The sequence below is a fragment of the Protopterus annectens genome, chromosome 14.part0, assembly GCF_019279795.1.
Source record: "Protopterus annectens isolate FY-2018-M chromosome 14.part0, PAN1.0, whole genome shotgun sequence".
Taxonomy (NCBI): domain Eukaryota; kingdom Metazoa; phylum Chordata; order Ceratodontiformes; family Protopteridae; genus Protopterus; species Protopterus annectens.
This window is the reverse complement of record NC_056748.1, coordinates 162521962-162544105: the sequence shown is the minus strand read 5'-3', so window position 1 is coordinate 162544105 and position 22144 is coordinate 162521962. Positions and strand designations below refer to the sequence as shown.

At 40.7% G+C, this 22144-nt stretch overlaps 1 protein-coding gene across 1 annotated transcript in view; it reads right to left on the bottom strand.

Annotated features, from left to right (window-relative positions):
- Nucleotides 1-22144, bottom strand: part of CCDC186 (coiled-coil domain containing 186) — a 1483461-nt gene that overhangs the window by 819557 nt on the left and 641760 nt on the right. Inside the window, exon 6 of the mRNA XM_044055936.1 lies at nucleotides 14929-15141. Coding sequence (XP_043911871.1) covers nucleotides 14929-15141 — 213 coding nt within the window. The remainder of the gene's footprint in view (nucleotides 1-14928; nucleotides 15142-22144) is intronic.

Here is a 22144-nt window from a genome sequence, read left to right as displayed (position 1 = left end):
CTTAAGTAGGAGCATTTGTTTTCCTGTTGTTAGCCAGGCTGGTGTCTGTTTGGAGTGCACAAATAAACAGTTCTTACTCATGGCTAAATCTTCTTGCAAAGGTGTTAATACTTTTAGCCAAGTTAGGTACTGCATCTGGGCCTGGGGTTTTCAAATTAGAAGCTTTTCTTAACTTTACTTCAATCTCTTTAGCTGTTACTTCATCCCATTTCTTATAGTTTGACTTTAAACTTCTTCCTCTTTCTTTAACATATTTATCTATTTAGCATCTTTGTTATGTTCCACAGAACCTTCATAGATATTTCTCCAAAATGTATTGATTTTTTTTCTTTTTTTGATGGTCTTTCAATTCCTTTTACCTTGTTTCTCAATTCCCTATATAACTTTTTTGGGTCATCAATAAATTGCTTATTTTGGACTTTTCCTTTATATTTATCTTCATATCTTCCTAAGTTTTTCCGCCTGTGCTGAAATTTTTATTTTATTTGTGATCATGCATCACAGATCCTGGTCTGTTCTAATACTGCGCATTGCTTTTATCATCTCCATCTTTCTTAGTATTTTACACTTCTTGTCTTGACTGCTTTATAGTTTTCTCTGTTCGATATTTCCATGATGGTATTCAATTTCTCCCCTTCCTTTCCCTCACTACCCTGTGTTCTTGTGGTAAAACTTTATAAGTTATTAATTTAGCTGCACAGTAACATATCATGTTTACTTCTGTTAAATCGTAAGGATCTCTGTGAACAGCCCTAATTATTTGTTTTAACAAGCTTCTGACTTTTTGAGTTTTATTAACCTTCTGCAGTCTATTTCTTTCACTGATCTTGATGTATCTGGCTATGTCTATTAAATCACGCAACTCTTCTCTTAGCTCATTTTCTTCCAAACTGAGGGCACATCCCTTATTTTCCATTTCCAGCAGGTATTTTACAGAAGGTCCTACAGCATCTTCCTGTAGCATATTCTCTTCAATTTCATCCTGTGCCATGCCACCCATTGCTCTATCATATGGGAACTCACTGTCATATCACTCCTCAACATTGACTGCATCAGAGTTTCCACAGTTTCTTGTTCTTTCCCTTGCTGTCTAGCTTCAAGTGAACATTTATACTGGTTTCTTGTGGAAGGCTCCAAATTATCTTGATATGGTGCCTGACCAATTGTTTGCTGCTCGACTGGTTTCCCTTAATTTGGACATCTATTACTCTATCCTGTTGTGGTGCTTTCTGAATTAGATTTTCCTTCACTTCGCAGGTACTCCATAACCTCAATTTCTATTTCTTTAACTTCTCCATTACTAATCTCCTTTTCTACTTTTCCTCTCTGTCTTATTTTTTGTATTGCAAAGTTTTCCATGTCTGGATTTCTTTGCCTGTATTTCTTTTCTTCAACTTTTATTTTTTTTAACTTCTACTTTACTAATCTTCTTTTCTACATTCCACCTTTGTGATATTTTTTATTGTGAAATTTTCCATAACCAGATGCCTTTGCATGAATTTCTCTTCAAATATCTTTGGGGCTACCTTCTTTATATTGATTAACTTGGCTTCGTCCTTTGCATAAATACTGCACCATATCAAATCCATTTCTTTCCCATTTACATATTTCTTTTATATACTTTTTAAATATCTCTTGGTTTTGTTGTTTATATTTTCCCACTTCTTCAGATGCTTCCTTTTCCAAACAGTTCAAAATTTCTTGATCTATATACTGTTTTTCACAAATCTGTTGTATTAATGAACACAAATTTTCATTTGAAGCTTCTGACAGTTTTTCTTGTAGAAGTGTTTTTCTTTCCTGTAAATTTCTCCTGCAATCATTTTGTACATCTTTTGTCTGGACATTCTGTGATTTTTGCATAATAGTAACACAATTTCTTTCTTATACTCAATAGTCCACTTTATAATCTTTATGGCTCTTCTTTGGCCTCTCAGTATGTGATTTTTTGTGGACTGCTACTTCCTTCTACAACAGTGGGGCCATCCTCCCTTGGGCCCGGCCTGGCCCCACTGCAGGAATGTTTCCATATTTTGAGAATTCTATATTGTCATTTTTTTCCCGTCCTAGCACCAGTGCGCCTACCAGGATTGGGCACTCTTTTATCCTGGGTATTGTGCACCCAGCTATCTTTGTTAATTTTTGACCTGCTTCTGTCCATGATATATGCTATATAAATACACAGTCGGTATATAAGTGTCACCTTGGTGATATTTTTTTACAAAACAGGGTCCACCTCATGAAGGTAATCACCAAGACTTGAGGATGAATTCAATTTCAGCACTACTACTTCCCTTTGCTTGCTGACTTTTCATCTCTCCATTCAGACCTCTTTCATCTCTCCATTCTGTATGACAGTTCTTATGCACCTTAAGAATCTGCATCCAAAATCCCTCTCACCTTATTTCTTCAATTTCCATCCTGCTTCATCATCATCTCTTTCCACTTTGATCTGTAGTTTTCTACTTAATGTAAAAGAGCCTTAACTGTGTAGCTCTAAAATATCCCTTCAAGTCAAATAATCCTAAACCACCTTGTAATAGAAGTAACAATTTAAACCACTTGACTCTTGCCCTCTTCCCTTCCTCTACAAAAATCGTTTATCTCTTTATTACTATCCACAGCTTCCTGGTAGATAAAATATCTCTGGCCTGTGTACAAAACTAAAGGGAATGAAAACATTGTGCCTAATTTTTACTTCATTACCCTTTACTTTTATCTTAGTTGTTACTGGAGTATGATCTGAAATAGCTATTGGAGGTGTGTTAAGGCCCTCAATTAAATGCACATGTTCCTGTGAAATATATTTTTTTATCTAACCTAATCTAGTTACTGTACTTTGAGGAATAACGTGTAAATTCTCCCAAAGTTCCTAGTACTGAATTCAATCTTTTATACCAAATATTTTCAGAAATTTCTTCAGAAATCTACCCTGTTTTGTAAGATTTTCCCCTCTAGGCCCCGCAGCTACATCCCAACTGTTGCAAATCAAGTTCCAGTTCCCACCTACAAGTCATATTCCCTGCTGAATACTAATTATTTCTCCCAATTTTTTAAGCTCCATAATAGCAGTTTTAGGTGGAATATAAATACAAGCCAGAGTAATCTGCCTCCCTTATCAGCAGCCTCTTACTACCACAAATCTTCAATTATCTATTTCCCCTCTTCTACCACTATTGGAGCTCCTCTAGCAATTAACTTAAGTTCTCCTCTTCTCATTTGTCGCTGATCATCTACCGAATAATCATCCTGAAATCCTTTATCAAATTCATACATCTATTTCTTTTCAAGTGCATCCCCTGCAGCACTGCTATTTGTACTCATTTCTTAATTCGATGCTTTTTCCTTTTTGTCCATGCCTGAGAGACTATTCATAATCCAAGATAATATGGAAAGAATCGCCATTATGATAAAATGTTATTATTCCCACCTATGACATATGACAGTGTTTTATATGTCTATTAATAGCTTTTGTGTTACATGCACCAAGTAATGTTTGCCAGGTTTACCTTTTCTAGCATGTATATTACATAATCGAATTTTTAAAAGTTCGAACATCATATGGTCGACGCCATATGATCGAACTTTTAAAAATTAGAAAATGTAATTAAAAAAAATAAACCAAAGAAAAACCTACCTGAACGGTTTAAGCATGGGGGCAAACCCCCTCTGCACCCCCCACATCCCCCGATCTTTAAATATTCAAACTCCGAGATCGCATTACAGTGCGGAAAAGGGAAATCTTCCCATTCTGCACTGTATGGAGATCTCTGTTGAAACGTTCAAACTTTTAAAAGTTGAATCATATGGTATCAACCATATGACGTTCAAACTTTTAAGAGACTGACAATGTGATACAGACCCTCTTTTCTACAGCTGTTTATTGTCCTCTCCATTTGAATCTATGTCATATTTTACAAGACTTCTAGTTTTAATGACACCCTAAAAAAATGCCCCTCTGAACATCCCCAAAACATACTAATTTAATACAAACATGCAAAAGTATTTACATATTCAAATAATGAAGGCTTAACCCTTCTAACAGGAATAACTGCCCCAAATACACAGCTGCATACACAGGTATTATCCGACTTAAATGTTAAGGTTATCCATGCTAAGATGCATGTTTCTGCTTGTGCTCCTACTTACGCTAACTGCTGCCTGTTCTTGCTTTATCTTTACTCCCCTCCCAAATGTGAAAAAAACTTACATGCTTTCAGAAAACTAACTTTCAGCCTCAAAAAATGCAAGGATCTGGATTTTTATTGCCCTAGAATCAAGTTGTCTCAATGGAAACATAAGAAAAAAATGTAGCCCTCAGCTACAGGCTTCTACAGTCATGCTGAACATTTATTGGTAGAAGAAAACTTTTCATTATATTCAGTGTACTTTTATTTGCTTGTTTCAGCTTAAAACCAATTAAAAGATTAAACCAAGGGTTTAATCCAGACATTTACCTATGTAAAATAAGGGAAAACATAGCAGCTGTACATATGTTATGATCCATGTACTTTTACACCCTATCCCCTACATCAACACCGCAAAATTACAGCCCATTAACTTAAAAATGCTTTTGTCCAACTTTTTTCTTTTTTTGCACTGTAATGCCTACATTTCTTAATACTAAAAAGAAAGAAAAAGGCATCTGTTTACTTCAGTATCTTTATGACATACAACAATATCTGAAAAACACTTTACTGTGCAACGCATATTTAAAAATACTGTTAGGAATAGAAACTGTTTCACCCGTAGCTACCCTTTTCCTTCCTCTTCCCCTCCCTTTAGTGTCCTTCCAAATATTAATGAAAAAGTGAAGCAAAAGCGTTTCAGTCCACCACGTTTAACAAAGTCAACAAAAGTCTATTCTTTCCACTTTTTTCTTGTACAGCCATATTTCACAAATGTGACTGATGTTTTGTAATTTCACATTTACTCACTAATTTCAAAGTTACTGGTCTTTTTCCTCTTCATCTTCATCTCCCAACTCTGATTCAGTTTCAAGGTACTCCTGATTCTTCTAGTAAATTCCTGTGCTTTTCTTTGTCTCTCAAAAAATTTCCTTTGGAACACTGGAAAAGATTTCACTGCCAGTGCCTCTCTCTGAGCTTTATTATCAGAAGAATGAGAAAATGACTCTACATCTGCTTGATGGCTCACTTTTTGCTGAACAAACTTTTGTATTTCCCTCTTAGCTTATCAAATGACCTTGATCCTCCAGGGAAAAAAAATATTCTGAAGATAGTTTGATACAGCAGCTTGAATTTCACACCTGCCTCTCAACATTCCCTTACTGAAGCAATAAAACTGCTTTTTTTTCTGCCTGGTGAACAATGAATAATCATTTTCCACAAAGTCTCCACTATCTCCAAATTGTAATACTTCACCTTTCTGCCAAAGTTTTGTCAGGACTGATTCTTTCTGCTGGTAGGACTGCAACTTTACTAATTACAGGTCTTGGTTGCTTTCTTGTGTGCCCTTTAAATTAACAAATCCTGCTGTGGAATAACAGTCCAGTTGCTTATCTGTGAGTTCATAAAATTAATACCAGCGTGTTCCTTACAGTTCCTCTGGTACAACAGGAAATAACATTTTTTTCCTGCATGCTCTGTCCTCCAAATCTACCATTTTTTTGAAACATGTCTTGTTAAGCAGTCACATACTCAGACAGCCTTTTCTTCATTTTGACCTCTGATTTTTGCAGTTTTATCAGTTCATATCTGTTTAAATCTTGAAATGTTTCCAGTCTTTTATTTGAGTTTCAGAGCAGACTGCTCAGGCTTAGAAACTGCTAAACATATTTTTTCTGATTTATTGACTGCAAATGAATTCAAGGTTTTTGGTCTATTACTGAACATGTTTTCAATGTTTACTTCTTTTAACTTTAGAAAAATGTTTATATGGGAATTACAGAGTTTTATGGACTAAGTAAATAAAACAAAACAGATTTTTTTTACTAGTCTCCACATTACACCTTTTATGGGCACCTAAATCTTCTGATGCTAAAACGGGAAAAGCCTTTTCAATAAATCATCTTATTCATCAGTTAAAATTATGGTTGTGGCAGAAAGGTTGGGGTAAACTAATTAATAATTTTCTTTCAGGCTCATTTAGTTTCTTCTTTGCTGGCATCCAAGCAGTGTATTTACTATCCAGTAGCTGAATTTACCAAAAGTGGAAGAGTTCCTAGCTCTTGCCTCTCAGTTTCTTTTTTCACAATGGAAGAGCTTAAGTTAAGCTAGTGATTAGTGTGCAGCCTTCTTGAAAGTCTCTAATATCCTCTGGGAGGGGTTAAGAATGTAACCATGCATACCTCCTGATTACAGAACCTGTAGCAACTTCCCTAGAGAAGTTTCTACTGCATCACAGCTGTATTTTAAGATGTGCTTAGCCACTAAGGAAGCCTAAGCCACCATATAGAAGGCCTGTTGTTTACTAACAGGATTCTCAAAGGAGAACAATGTTTTATTTAAAATGCCTAGAACTGGTAAGTATTTAGTCATTTGGGGCTGATAATTCAGAGCTCTAAATGCCAGGGTGAAGAGCGTATACATCTTTTTCTCCCAATCTGTCCACTGTCCTGCTCTCTTCATCTAAAGGAAGAGTACTGGCAGCAGGAAGCAACTTAGACGGCTTGTCTGTCGACATGAAAAACAGATGGGTCTACGAAAGAGTTTTTGCACAGAAATGTCAAGTCTTCGGGTAGTCTGTTAAACCTGTCAGGCCTTTTAGGTGCTGGTGGGTGAGATTCAGGTATTGTGGGAGTGGATGCAGAAGCATCAACGAAAACTTCCAGAACAGGAGAAACTGCTGCAGAAGCAGGGGTGCCTACTTCCAGGAGATTATCCCATCTTTGTTGAGTTTCAGAAATCTACTTTGATTGCGATTCACAATGCTTCATCATATTAAATATAGTTTCCCCAAATGAAGCCTCTTCAACATGGCAGTCAGGGGAAAGGGAATCACCATCATCAAAGGCCACTTGGCCCAGCAAGGGGATATGCAATGAGTGGGCCAACTGCTACTCATCAAAGTCTGATTCATCTTCTCATTCATTCCCCCAGTAGTATCATCTGTTTCTTTTGGGAAGGAGTTGGAGAAAAGTATAATTCTGTACACTTACCATAAATGTAGATGTTCGAGTGTATTCACTGTTGCAGTCATCACATTTGGGTCATCTGCTTGCAGTAGCCCTCAGTCGGCCTGATTATCAAAGTCTTGGGTCCGGCGTCGGTTGCCGTCTCATCTTCCATGATGTCAGGTAGTCAGTGTTATAAAGCATACAGCCGATGCCATTACATCAGTTTTTCTTGCCCCAGATGTCAGGTGCCCCCATAATGGGAAGCAATTATATACAAGGTTACACCCCCAACAAAAAAGCAAATACACCAAAAAGCTTTAAGCACAGTAAAAAGAATAGAAGTATAGTCAATAGATGTCAGGGGGCAGGAGGGAGGGTAACCAGGACTGCACAGTGAATACACTCGAACATCTACATTTATGGTAAGTGTACACAACTGTACTATGTTCTTCATGTTTCACTGTTGTGTTGCAGTCATCACATTTGGTTAGATTCCCAAAGCTAAGGATGGGAGGAGGTAATTAGACAGCATTAGGACCAGCTATAAGGCTCTGCAAGACTGCAGTGGCAAAGTCAGCTCTGGATTTAGAAAAAAATTGGCAAGTGGTAATACTTGGTGAAGGTATGTACAGAACTCCAGGTAGCAGTTTCTAGGATGTCCCTGGTAGGGACACCTCTGAGAAAGGCTGTAGAGTTAGATGCAGCCCTAGTTGAATGTGGTCTTGTCCCCTGTGGCGTAGGTTTTCCGTGGTGCTTATAGCAGAAATGAATGCAATGGCCTATCCATTTAGAAATGGTTTGCTTTGAAATGGCCTTCCCCTCTGCCCCTGAAGCAAATGCAACCAGCAGCTGTTCAGATTTTCTGAAAGGCTTAGTCCTGTCCAAATAAAATCTAAGTTGTCTGTGCACATTCAAGGAGTGCAGTATTCGTTTCCCTTTGTTCTGTGGATTAGAAAAGAAGGTTGGCAAATGAATGGACTGATTAAGGGCCACACTGGATACCACCTTGGGCATGAAGGAGGGATTGGTCCTGAAGGACACCCTGTCAGCATGAAAGATGATGAAAGGCTCCACTGCCATGAGGGCCTGTAATTCAGACACCCTTCTTGCTGAAGTGATGGTTAGAAGGAAGGCTGTTTACCAAGAAAGGAATTTCAATTCTGCATTTGCAGCTGGCTCAAAGGGAAGTAGAGTGAGCTTTTCCAAATCAAAGTTGGAGTCCCAGGCTGGAGTAGGGGCTCTCCTGGGTGGTCTTAAGTTTTTGGCCCTTCTGTACTGTAATTAGCTGAAATGGCTGAGGCATGAATTTTGATGGAGGAAAAGGAAAGGCCCTTGTGAAGCATCTCAGTTAAGTATTAAAAAATATGGGGTAAATTGGGTGCTGCTGTGCCCATCCCCTGAGTTTGGCTCCAGGAACAGAATCTTTTCCATTTTTCAGCATGGGATTTTCAAGTACTAGGCCTCCTTGCCTCCACAATGACATCCATCACTTGCTTACTGAGGGATGGTAACGGAGAGATCAGGTAATTAGCCAGGTTGCCAGGTTCAGGGTTTGAAGCTGTGGGTGCAGAATCTGGCCCTCCTGCTGGGACAGCAGGGCACGGGTCTGAGGCAGGTGCCATGGTGGCAGCAGTGACACACTGCGCAAGAGGGGGTACCAGTGTTGGCATGGCCAGTCTGGTGCAATCAGTACTGTCCTTGGTTTGTCCTGTTTGACCTTTAGTAGTACCTTGGAGAGGAGAGGCAGAGGGGGAAAGGCATAAACTGACAGGTTTTTCCAGGTGAAGGACAGGGCATCCACTTTCCAAGCTTGTTTGTGGGGAGTCCTTGTGCAGAATTTGTCCAATTGGTAGTTCTGTGGGGAGGCAAACAGGTCTATCTCTGGGGTCTCCCATTTGTTTCTCAACATGTTGAATATCTTTGGTTTCAGTTTCCACTCGTGTGGGTCCATGAGATTTCTGCTAAGGTTGTCTGCCAGTGTATTTAGCTTTCCTGACAGGAAATGAGCCTGTAGGTGCACTTGGTAGCTCAAGGCTGTATTCCACAAAGCCATGGCCAGTCTGCAGAGAGGGTAGGAGTGGGTTCCCCCCAGCTTGTTTATGTACCACACAACAGTGGTGGTGTCCGTCTTTACCAATAATTGTCCTGGAAGAATGTGGTCCTTGAAGGCTGTCAGAGCATTCTGTACAGCTAACATTTCTTTTTGACTGATATGCAAGTGCATTTGATTTGGGTTCCATTTGCCCTGAATGCATTGCCCTGCCAAGTGAGCCCCCCATGCATAATCTAATGCATCTGTTGTTAGGGTTTGGGCGGCAGGGGTAGAGTGAATGGCAGTCCCTTGTTCTGGTGGTGGGCCTCTGCCCACCAAAGGAACTCTACCTGTAGACAAGGTATGATAGGAATCAATGATTCTAGATCCTGAGAATGTTGACACCATAGGCTTTTTAGATACCATTGTAGTTTCCTCATATGCAGTCTTGCATATGGAATTAGTAGAATGCAAGAGGCCATGAACCCCAGGGCTTGAAGTATTTTCCTTGCAAAATAGCTGGGTCTTTGTGGCCAGTAGTTTTGAAGTAGACTGTCAAATGAACTTGTTTCTCTGGCATGAGGTAGGCCATCTGGGAAGTTGCATTCAAGCTTGCTCCCAGGAACACAATTTGCTGGCAGGGTACAAGATGAGATTTCTTTTCGTTTACAGTGTACCCCAGAGAAGTTAGCAATTTCTTTACAAATGCCAGATGATTTAATAGTATGTCCTGGCTTTCTGTCTGAATTAGACAATTGTCCAGGTATGGGTATATCTGAATATTTCTTTGCCTGCAAAATGCAATGACTGGAGCTAGGCACTTTGTGAATACCCTGGGCGTAAGTACATAAGCCAAAAGGCAGTGCAGAGAACTGATAGTGCATGTAGCTTGCTCTGACGCATAGGTATCTTCTGCAAGATTCCCTTATTGGGATGTGCAGGTAGGCTTCCTTTAAATCCAGTGTTATTTGCCTAGCATGGGAAGCAGCTGATGAAGAGTTAGCATCTTGAATTTTGGGATTACGAAAAATGTGTTTAGGATAGACAAGTCCAGGATAGGATGCCAGGAATTTTGTTTTCTGGGTACCAGGAAAAGTCTTGAGTAGAAACCTTGCCCACATTCTTCTTCTGGGACAGGCTGAATAGCCCTGATGCTTAAAAGAGAGATCAATTGCTTTTGAGCCTCTACCCACTGATTTGGGGGTAGGTCCGGCCAACTGTTTGGGGTTGGTAAGGAGTGGAACTGAAATCTGTATCCTTGGGAAACTATATTTAAAACGCATTTGTTCTGGGTAATGAGTTCCCAATTTTTTGCATGCAGGGCAATCTTTCCCCCAAAGGAACAATCAGTTGAGCAAGGCTTGGAAGATTTAAAGTTAAGTCACTGAGACAGTTTACCATGTGGGGGGGGTCTTACTACTCCCTGCTTTGGAAGTGTGAGGCTCCCACTGCTTAGGCATGTGAATACCTTGGGACTGAAGCCTGGGTTTTCTGCTGGTTCTGCGTTTGGACTGAGAAGGCCTGGAAGAGGCAGGAAAGGACCAATTCTTAGAGGGTCAATGCCTACTAAATCTCAGAGTCTGTACTTGCAGGAAGCCTTTAACAGTTTGCATAGATTTAGCTTTTTCCTCTATCTTTTTAAGTACTTCTTCTGCTTTGTTGCCAAACAGGTGGTCTTGGTTTAAGGAAGCATCCAGTAATTTAGCTTTAACATGATCTGGCAAAGACTGCACGCCTTCTAAGTACAGACCCAGTGACAGCAGCCCTGCAAGATGCCTATAATGAATCAAAACCACATTGCAAAGTATGTTTTCCAACTTGTTCAGCAGAATGCATTAAATCCTGTAAATCTTTATTTTCAGCACAGTCAGGAATCAACATCATTTTCTGTTTAAGCAATCCAATAATATGCTGCTCATACTTAACATATGAAACTGGCAGTTTTAGGCCCTAATGGCCAAGGTTGCAGACGTGTATACCGTCTTACCCCATCTATCCAGCACCCTGGAATCTCTATCAGAGGGGGTAGGGGTTTTGGCAGTAGCAGCCTTAATGCCCTTGGGTCCCTGTGAAATGGTCTCAGGATCCGCAGCAGGATTTTTAAAGAGAAACTTATGAGAGTCAGGTACTCTGTAATACCTATCAGGTTTTCTGGGAGCAGGAGGTAGAGAGTCTGGGGCCAGGCTAGATTCCGAGAAGGCATCATCCACAATGTCCAGTACAAGAGGGATAGCTAAAGGCCTGTGTTGAGGTAAGAGAAGAATTCCCTAAGCCTCTTTTTGGAGTCAGAGTAATCCTGGCTTTCCCAAAGAAAATGCTCCCTAAGACTATGCAAGGTTTCACCAAAAGAGAAATTCTCTGGAGCTGAAGCAGAGGGAATGGAGTCCTCTGCATCAGAGTCCTCATAGGTAGATAAGGGCAAATCCTGGTCATCAGAAAAAACAGAAACTTCAGAATCTTGATCAAAAGAATCAGAAGGAAAATCAGTCCTAGGTCTCTTAGAGGGGGAAGGATGGCTTCCCCTAATTAAAGCAATAAGGTCTTCAGCCATTATCATTTGTTTTTTAGGCATAGTGGCCTGACCATGCAGTCTGGCCATTGGTTTTCTAGGCATGGATCGAGTTTTAGGCCTTGAAGAAGAAGATGGCGTCGGTTTAATATGCAAGTCAGTAGGCCTGAATACATCCTCAGAAGCCAGTGCCTGCACAGCGGCTCCGAACCCATCCAAAGTAGAGACATCCGCAGGTTCCAAAGTTGAAGAAGCATCTCGTGGCATACCAGACTCTGAATGGGTCTCAGTAGAGGCCTGTAAATCTGAAGTAGCGGATATCAGGGGCTGCGAAAGCGCCTCACTGAGTACAGGCGAACTGGCGACTAGCTTAGGAGAAGCGTTGTCGGCAGCTTTGGACCTACGTAGTCTGTCTCTGTCTTTATCTTTGCGTTTTTTCAGAATGTCAGTAGTCAGGTGCTTACTGAAGCCATTTCTGGATAACTGAACAGAGTATCAAAATATTTAGATGTGTAAATGAACCGACAACGAATAGTATGAGGTTTGAATAAGGCACAAAACTGACAGCGAGGTATGTCGTGGTCTGGGCATAAGCAAGGAATGCAGTACGAATGAAAATCTTTATGAGGTATTTGCTTTCCATAAGAAATACAATTGTTAACATTTACTGTCATCGGTTCAGAGCAAGAAAAAGGATCCCTAACGGGGTACTTAGCTTAGTTGAAGACTTCGGATCTGAAACTCGAAAACAAAAATTTCAGGAGTCGGCCGACCGGCACTTGCGAACTGCTTCTGCTTCAGGCACCGCACTGCAAGAAAGACTAATGTAATGGCGTCGGCTGCATGCTTTATACCCCTGATTACCTGACGTCATGGAAGATGAGACAGCAACCGACGCAGGACCCAAGACTTTGATAATCAGGCAGACTGAGGGCTACTGCAAGCCGATAACCAAAATGTGATGACTGCAACAGTGAAACACGAAGAACATCTGTATTGGGGTAGACCCCGCAAAGGACAGAGGCCCGAGTACCATTACAGCCTTATACAGGCCCTGTAAAAAATCCATCCACTCCTTTTCCTTGACATCTGTGGAGAAGAAACTAAATGCTGAGGTATGGCCCCATGAACCTCAATGAGCAATCCTGGAATAGCTCTCTATTGAGGATCTGTGGTATGGCTTTCAGTCCTTTGGAAATGATTAAGTGGGGTTTCCCCTTCTCATCATCAGTAACTGTAGTTGTTTTGGAAATGCGAACCTCAGACATCATAATGGCCTCTGGTGGGGTCAGGGTAGTGGGAGTCTGAGCAGGTGCTGGGCATACTGCAGGTTCTGAAACCTGTGTGAGTACATCCAAGTCCAACCAAGTAGTCATGATATCAGGTCTAGGCCTCTTAAATTTTTTTCTTCTGAATGAGTGGGATGTCAGGGGTAGGAGGTTCCACTATTTTGGGTTGGGTGAAGTAATTAAAGTGCTGAGTTTCCACGTAGTGTTGAGAGACGGAAGCCATGTTCTTGAAGTCTTTGGAACAAATGATTGATAGATCATACAATTTTTATAATCATGCTCTCCACCCGAGACGAAAAACCATTAGGAGTAAAGGTCCTCGCTGCAATCTGCTTATTGCTATCTCACTTTTCCCTCCTGGCTGACATCTAACAGAACAACAAAGAGCAAGTCAATTGAGAAAAAATAAGGAAGGTTTCCACAATGGGGCACTAATATGAACTAGTGAAAGTCAATGGTACCAACGATAATGCCCAAAAAAGACAGACGGGTGCAAAACCTGTATTCGGAATGGCAGAGAGTCTGAGGATTTACTCATATGACTGCTGATGTACCCTTACACCCATGGGCTTAGGTCATACATCGAACACATGACTATGAAAAATTTTGGCATTGGTACCGTGGCAGAATGTCAAGGTTATCTGGCTAAGTAACTTAACAGTTTGGAATACTGCAACAGTGATCTTAGGAAGGACATTAAAAGTGACAGTAAAAACATCAGTCTTCTTTTCCACCACTAAAATAAGAGATTTCTGAAAAGTCCACATAAAGTGAGAAGAAATTATCTTTACAGAACTCTGAATGTCAATACAGTTAACAAAGGATTGTTCCAGCTGGGAATTTTATGGCAAAAAAGAAGAGCAGTGCACCCACAAACCTAGCTGTGGCACAGAGAAATTTCGAAGTTTGCAACGACTCTAACGGCTGGATTTCATAAATGGACTTTATAAGAAATGCATTAACCCATTACAAGTAACATTAATCTACTTCAACAACCTTGAAACTGAGAAAATAAAATATTATGCAATGATTAGTTGAAAGGTATAGGAAAGTATTAGTTGTAGATTCTAAATATAGAATTAAAAAAGCACTCTTGACAAAACATAACAATAACTGAAAAAGTCCTGTGATGCATTGTAAGTATCAATGTATAGTAAATAAACTTTTTCTAATTATTTATTCTACATTATATCCAGTTACAGTACCTTTACTTCATATACCTTTTCTAATTATTTCTTTACATTATGTTCAGTTACAGTACCTTTATTTCATATACCTTTTCTATTTATTTACATGATGTCCAGTTACAATACCTTTATTTCATATACCTTTTCTAATTATTTATTTACATGATGTCCAGTTACAGTACCTTTACTACATACACCTTTTCTAATTATTTATTCTACATTATGCCCAGTTACAGTACCTTTACTTCATATACCTTTTCTATTTACATTATGCCCAGTTACAGTACCTTTATTTCATATACCTTTTCTAATTATTTCTTTACATGATGTCCAGTTACAGTACCTTTACTACATATACCTTTTCTAATTATTTCTATTATGTCCAGTTACAGTACCTTTATTTCATATACCTTTTCTAATTATTTATTTACATGATGTCCAGTTACAGTACCTTTACTACATACACCTTTTCTAATTATTTATTCTACATTATGCCCAGTTACAGTACCTTTACTTCATATACCTTTTCTATTTACATTATGCCCAGTTACAGTACCTTTATTTCATATACCTTTTCTAATTATTTCTTTACATGATGTCCAGTTACAGTACCTTTACTACATATACCTTTTCTAATTATTTCTTTACATTATGTCCAGTTACAGTACCTTTACTTCATATACCTTTTCTATTTATTTACATGATGTCCAGTTACAGTACCTTTACTACATATACCTTTTCTAATTATTTCTTTACATTATGTCCAGTTACAGTACCTTTATTTCATACACCTTTTCTAATTATTTATTCTACATTATGCCCAGTTACAGTACCTTTATTTCGTAAAGTTGTTGTAATCGTCCTTTTTCCTGAATAATTTGCTGTAGCCTGCAGGCTTGTTTTTCTATTTCTTTATTTGCTTCCCTGAGTTTTTTATCAAGCACTTCTTTCTCTTTGCGAAGATCCAGGGCCTCTTTCTCTCCACGAACATACTTCATTACCATACTTTCTTTCTCCTGACGAGCCTCTTCACATTTTTTATTTGCCTTAAAAAAAAAAAAAAAACATTAACTCGAGTCGTTTGTGCATGCAGTATTCTTTATTCTTACACACTACATATTTATTCTCTAGAGCACTGATCCACAAGACCATTTTTACACCTGCTAAGGTTGTGCAAGACTTGTTTGTTAAAGAAGTTGTTGTAAGAGCAGCATGTCGCAAACTATTACAAGGACATACATTACAGCAACTACAGCAACGACAACTGCACATAACTAGGAGAAACAAAAACAGAAATTAAGCACACATCGCTACAAAAAAGAGTGATGTAACACACCTAAAGGGCTTAAAATAATTTGAGCACAAACAGTAGCTAGCTTGGTGTAGTAAATATAAGAAGGCAAGTAAATAAGTAGAAACTAGGAGTAGATAACTAAGTAAACATAGGCAGGGTGTACCTACAAATTTAATCAATGGGCATTTCGATTGAGGCACTTGCACGGAAAAACTACTGATTGTGACAGCAGTCAAGAGCAGATATGCTTTACACTAATTATTTCACAAGGAATCACAAAAGTTACCTAATATGCTACTCTCCCATCTGCCTGCTATATGTTCTAAACAATGCCCCAAAAAGTCATAGTTTCAACTACATCTGTGAAATGGTTTGGAAATCTTTAAATACTTTGAAAGGTACAGCATGAAACTGTAACTAGTACATTACACTACCTGAATATATATTGGATCATCAATGACTTTATTTACTACAACTGGCATCTGAGGGACACAGCAGCTTGGCTATTTACTACAAGTGGCATCTGAGGGATACAGTAGTCTAGCTATTTACTACAAGTGGCATCTGAGGGATACAGTAGTCTAGCTATTTACTACAACTGGCATCTGAGGGATACAAGAGTCTGGCTATTTACTACAAGTGGAATCTGAGGGACACAGTAGTATGGCTAGTACCCCAAGTGGCATCTGAGTGACACAGCAGTCTGGCTATTTACTACAAGTGGCATCTGAGGGACACAGCAGTCTGGCTACTTACAATTGGCATCTCAGGGACACAGCGGTCTGGCTATTTACTACAAGTGGCATCTGAGGGACACCAGTCTGGCTACTTACAAGTGGCATCTGAGGGACATGGCAGTCTGGCTAGTTACTCAAGTGGTATCTGAGGGACAGAGTAGTCTTGCTATTTACTCAAGTGGCATCTGAGGGATACAGCAGTTTAGCTATTTACTACAAGTGGCATCTGAGGGACACAGCAGTCTGGCTAGTTGCTCAAGTGGCATCTGAGGGACACAGCAGTCTGGCTACTTACTACAAGTGGCATCTGAGGGACACAGTGGTCTGGCTAGTTACTCAAGTGGCATCTGGGGGATACAGGAGTCTGGTTATTTACTACAAGTGGAATCTGAGGGGCACAGCAGTATGGCTAATTACTCAAGTGGCATCTGAGGGACACAGCAGTCTGGCTATTTACTACAAGTGGCATCTGAGGGACAGCAGTCTGGCTACTTACAAGTGGCATCTGAGGGACACAGTGGTCTGGCTATTTTACTACAAGTGGCATCTGAGGGACACAGCAGTCTGGCTATTTACAAGTGGCATCTGAGGGACACAGCAGTCTGGCTAGTTACTCAAGTGGCATCTGAGGGACAGCGCAGTCTGGCTATTTACAAGTGGCATCTGAGGGACAAAGAGTAGTCTGGCTATTTACTACAACTGGCATCTGAGGGATACAGCAGTCTGGCTACTTACTACAAGTGACATTTGAGGTATACAGTAGCCTAGCTACTTACTACAAGTGGCACCTGAGGGACACAGCAGTCTGGCTATTTACTCAAGTGACATCTGAGGGATACAGCAGTCTGGCTATTTACTCAAGTGGCACCTGAGGGATACAGCAGTCTGGCTATTTACTACAAGTCGCATCTGAGGGACACAGTAGCCTGGCTACTTACTACAAGTGGCATCTGAGGCACACAGTAGTCAGGCTACTTACAAGTGGCATCTGAGGGACACAGTAATCTGGTTACTTATAAGTGGCATTTGAGGGATACAGTAGTCGGGCTACTTACTACAAGTGGCATCTGAGGGATACAGTAGTCTAGCTCCTGCACAAGCCAAGCTGAGTAAAATAAAGAAGCTGTTTGACACAACTTTGGAATAATGACTAAAAACAAAGTTTTAATGGGGGTGGGAGGACAAGCACAAGCCCCCCCCCCCACACACACACACACACTCACCCACATAACTCAGTATAATCAAATCAAACACTGCTGTTCTACAGGACAAGAATAATTCCTGAGCACAGAAACCCTCATAATTGAATGTGCAATTTAGAGAAGTATGCATTACAAAACACTTGGCCATTGTACAATTATCTATTACAATATTAATCAGAGGTAACTCATCTGTAAATGCAACAGCTGAGCAAATTCATTTTCTTTAAATAAACCAATTGTTTCTGAAGAATGAGAAGTATGCAAGCGTGCTGTCACCTCCACAACAAGTTAGATGCAAAGTATACGTGCCTGATCTAAATACTGCCAACATGAAGTTAGGGCACTAGATGTTGCTCATAAACATTACAAAATGGAATCCTCACATAATAAACACCAAATGGACACAGTGTTCTAAAGCAGGGAAATCAATCGTCAAGGAAAGGACAAAGAAAAACAAGCACACACATTCTGGGTTAACACCGAGACTTCATACAGCCATCATTTGCTTTCTTGAAAAATTCAGCACAAAAAGAACTGGACTGGAAAAATGCAAGATGACAGCTTACTAAAATGAAAACTTTTTTTAAGCTGCCTTTTGTTTGCACTTTTTATTTCTGGTTCTTTTTTTAAACAAGATTAGTAAGGAGAAAAACAACAATCCTAGAACTGAGTACAGCAGCAATGGTCACCAATACTGGCTGCTGAGAAAAAAGAAGTTATGTCCTTATAATGTTCCATCTGGGTTGTCAAATCATTCATTCTTGACGAATGGAACTCTGTTCTGACCCCTCTGAACCAGCTTGGTCATTATACAGCTTGTACCAGCCTAAAACTTTCGAGCTAAGGCTCTACCCACAAGGCCCCACTCTTCATTACCTCAGATTGAGTTTGCAGCCTAAGTATAGGAAAAAGACAGAAGCCCTGTCTTAGGTAGAACCCTACAAACTTCCAGGACAAAGATCTGATCCTCCACAAGTCCTTTGGTGGGGGCAGGAGGTTGGGATGTCAAGAATGAATGAAGACCGACAACACAGATGGAACGTTATGGTAAGGACATCACTTCTTTATCTGATGTTGTCAATCCTCATTCATTCTTGATGAATGGGACAGAGTGCCCATCTACTTTAGATCCCCAGGTGGCCCTAAGGAAGGACATTCCCAAGTACTACAGAGCCAAAGGATGCGCTTCCCCTGGAGACCATATCTAATTTGTAATGAGTAATGAAGGTATGAGGAGTGACCCACGTTGCAGCTGCACATATCTTTTTCCATTGACTCCTTGGAATGAAAGACAGCTGAAGTGGATACATATCTGGTGGAATGTGCTCTAACTGGTGCAGGTAGTTTGAGTTTAATCTGATTGTAGACAAAGGTAATGCAATCCCCAATTCATTTCAATAAGGTAACTTTGGAGACTGGTTTACCGAAAGTGGGGCCCGAAAAGGATACAAATAATTGGTCTGACTTTTTAGATAGTTTTGCTCTGTCCAGGTAGAAAGGCAACTGTCTGTGGATGTCCAGCAGATGTAAGCAGTATTCACCTTTATTTGAAAAATTTGGAAAGAAGACAGGCAAATCTATAGTCTGCTTAATATTAGATTCTGCGACCACTTTGGGAAGAAAGGACAGACTGGTTCTTAGCGACACTCTGTCCTTGTGAAAAATGATACAAGGATGTTTCATACATAAAGCTTGTAATTGGAAAATTCTCCTGGAAGAAGTGATGGCCACCAGGAAGAAAGTCTTCCAAGACAAAAATGTGAAATTGCAGGTAGCTGCTGGCTCAAAGGTTTTCAAACTAAAGATTGTAGTACTAGAGTCAAATCCCATGGCGCTATAGGATCTTTAAATGGGGATTTTAGATGTAAAGCGTCTTTAAGAAAGGTTTTGCATAAACAATGACACATCAAAGTATGGTCATCAAATCTGTTGTGAAAACTGGAAACAGATGCTAACAGGACTTTAATGGTAGAAGTAGAAGCTCCCAGTTCAAATAATGAAGCTAAATATTCCAGGACCTTATCAACTGGTGCTGAAAAAGGGACTATATTGTTCTTACAAGCCCAAATTGAAAATCTCTTCCATTTGCTAAGGTAGACTTTCCTAGTGGACACTTTATGAGAAGCCAGAAGAATCTTTTGTACTGAAGAAGGTAATTTGTTCTGCCTCGCAATTAATGAAATTGGAGATACCAAACCGTCAGCTTGAGATTGTGTAGATTGGGATGCACCAATCCTTGTGGGTGAGACAGCAGATCTGGAACTGGGTCCAGAATCCAAGGCCAGTGAACTAGGTGAGGCCAAAGGAAAGGGAACCAGACATGACAGGCCCAATACGGTGAAATGAGAATTACTTTGCTTTTCAACCTTTGGGCCTTCCTCAAGAATTGGGATTCAGTGGAGTAGGGGAAAAGGCACAAAGCAGTCCTGGGGGCCAACTGAGGAGGAATACATCTCTCAGAGACTCCCCATGCAGGGGAATTAGAGCAAAACAGCTGCTGCATTTGTTGTTCATTGGGGAGGTGAAAAGATCAAGCAGATAAAAAAATGCCCACAGCAGAAATAGTCTTTCTGTCTTTTTCACACTTGGCTAGTGTCTCTCTCTAATTTTGGGACCAAACAAGGAAGAACTGTCAACTGGAGCATTGACAAAGGAAGACTTGAAAGGTTCCCTGAAGTTGCACAAGCACATCCAGGTGTGGCACCTTATGGCAACACCTGTATCCATTTGCCCTAGATGTTCCTTCAGCTGCATGGGCAATAAGCCACATGGATGAGTTTGAAATAGATTCCAGGGTAGCAAGCTGAGAGATAACATTATCCCGCACCTCGTCAGACACAGCTCCTGTGAGAGTATCCAAAAGCTCAGTTATAAGATCCCTTTGGAGTCTAGTGAAATGTGCCAAGAAATTCATGAACCTAACAGCAAAGGTCGATGACACAAAGACCCACTTCCCAAACCTGTCTATCGCCTGAGACTCTCGGTTAGGAGGATGGAGAGTAGAACTTTCCTCTGCAAGATCCTTTTTAGTGGCTGCTGCCACCACCATAGCATCATCTACTGCTAAACCCTTTCCCCAGTGTGACTGGTCTTCTGGGGTTGACAAAATTTAATTTTTTCTCTGAGGAATCGACTCTATGGAATCAGGAGCCTTCCACACCCACTGTACGATAAGCTTAATAAGGTCGTCAGCGGGTAAAGTCACCCAGAAAGCAGATGGGTGGGTACAAAAAGCTTGCAAGAACACACACTCCTCAGAGGATGGGTTTGAGAACTTCCAATCACTGCTCTGTTTTAGGATTTCTGGGATGTCTCCCCAAAGGAGACATCTTCATGGGGGGTACCCTCCCATTCATCGTAGTCTGCGTCGTCCATGACAAGATTCTTCTGAAAAATCTATATGCCTCCACTTGCAAGTCTTCTTATGGGGTGACTCCTCACTAGGGATCGCTGAGGAAGACTCAGAAGAAGAGGGACCTTGAACAAGGATGTCTTGCAGCTGTGGTGCCTGCTGTCCCAACGTGGCAGCTGCGAACCGCAGAATACAAAATGTGACACTGATGTAGATGGAGCTCGCTGAGGGTAAAGCTTTCTCCATGATCTGGAAGGAGGCCTACCTGAAGAGGGATGGGAGCCCAGAGCAGAGAAAGACAACCTCAGAGCAGGGGTCACACCCTGCTCTGATAAGCCGCCCTCCAAAACAGAAGCTGCAGGAGGGTTCGAAACTGCCACGGCCCCAAGAGCCAAAGATGGTGCCATACTAACAACCGGAATTATACTGAAGCTCCCAGAACCAACAACCAAACCATGATCTTGAGTGTACAATGGATCCAAAGCTGCCGAAAACATCAGAGACGACCCTGGTGCTGAGGTATGGTCTACTGTTGGCACCGAGACAGCTGGGACCAGGATAGCTGAATCAGTGGGTTCCAAAACTAGAAAGGAGGTTGGAGGAGGAAAGTCCGGGGGAGTCCTGGGAGAATATGCCTCAGCTGTGAAAAGGAGGGAGGTCTGCGTAGGTGCAGGAAGACCCCTGGCCACCAAAACTGGTCCACCAATCTAAGCACATCCACTTCAGAAAGAATTCTGGATGAACAAATCAAAATTCCAGAGACAGACTCTGGCCTATCAATGAAAGTGTTGGGGAGCTGACCAAAAAATGGGTCCACGGAAGGGGAATATCTAGTCCTGGGAGGTAGAAATGTTTTGACTTTCAGCACTGTAGACTGCTGAGCAGTAGGGGAAGCCGGAACTGAATGGGAGGTAAGCAAAGCTGGTGCTGAGAAAATTGTCAGTGCCGATGAGGATGGAACCGAAGTGGTCGGTGCCGAATTAATCAAGATCTGTGCAGAGACCGTCGATACAGATGAACACCTAACCATTGGTGCCGAAGGTTGTTTTTCAGTCATTTTTGCAAATTTAGTCCTTGATTCTGAAGACACAGATGGAACCAGTGACTTACGAGGTTTTAATTCTTGTGCCGAAGGTGAGGTCGGCACAGAATAGCTTCTCTTTTTTTTTTACTTCAACTTAGGCAATTTAGATGACTCTGACTTAGAAAGGGCTTCGTCAAAAGAGGATTTCAACAATCATTTTAGAATAAGCTTGTTACTGTGTTCTGCCAGAGTATGGGCACTGAATCCCTGGCAGATCTTACACCCAGTATCCAAGTGAGGCACACCCAGACAGTAAACACAAGAAATATGGCTGTCTGAATTGGGCATCGTTCTACCACAATCAAAACAGTGTAAGAAACTTCTCTGTGTGGAAGATTTTCAGTCCATATATCTCTAGTTAATCACTGTGTATTAATCAG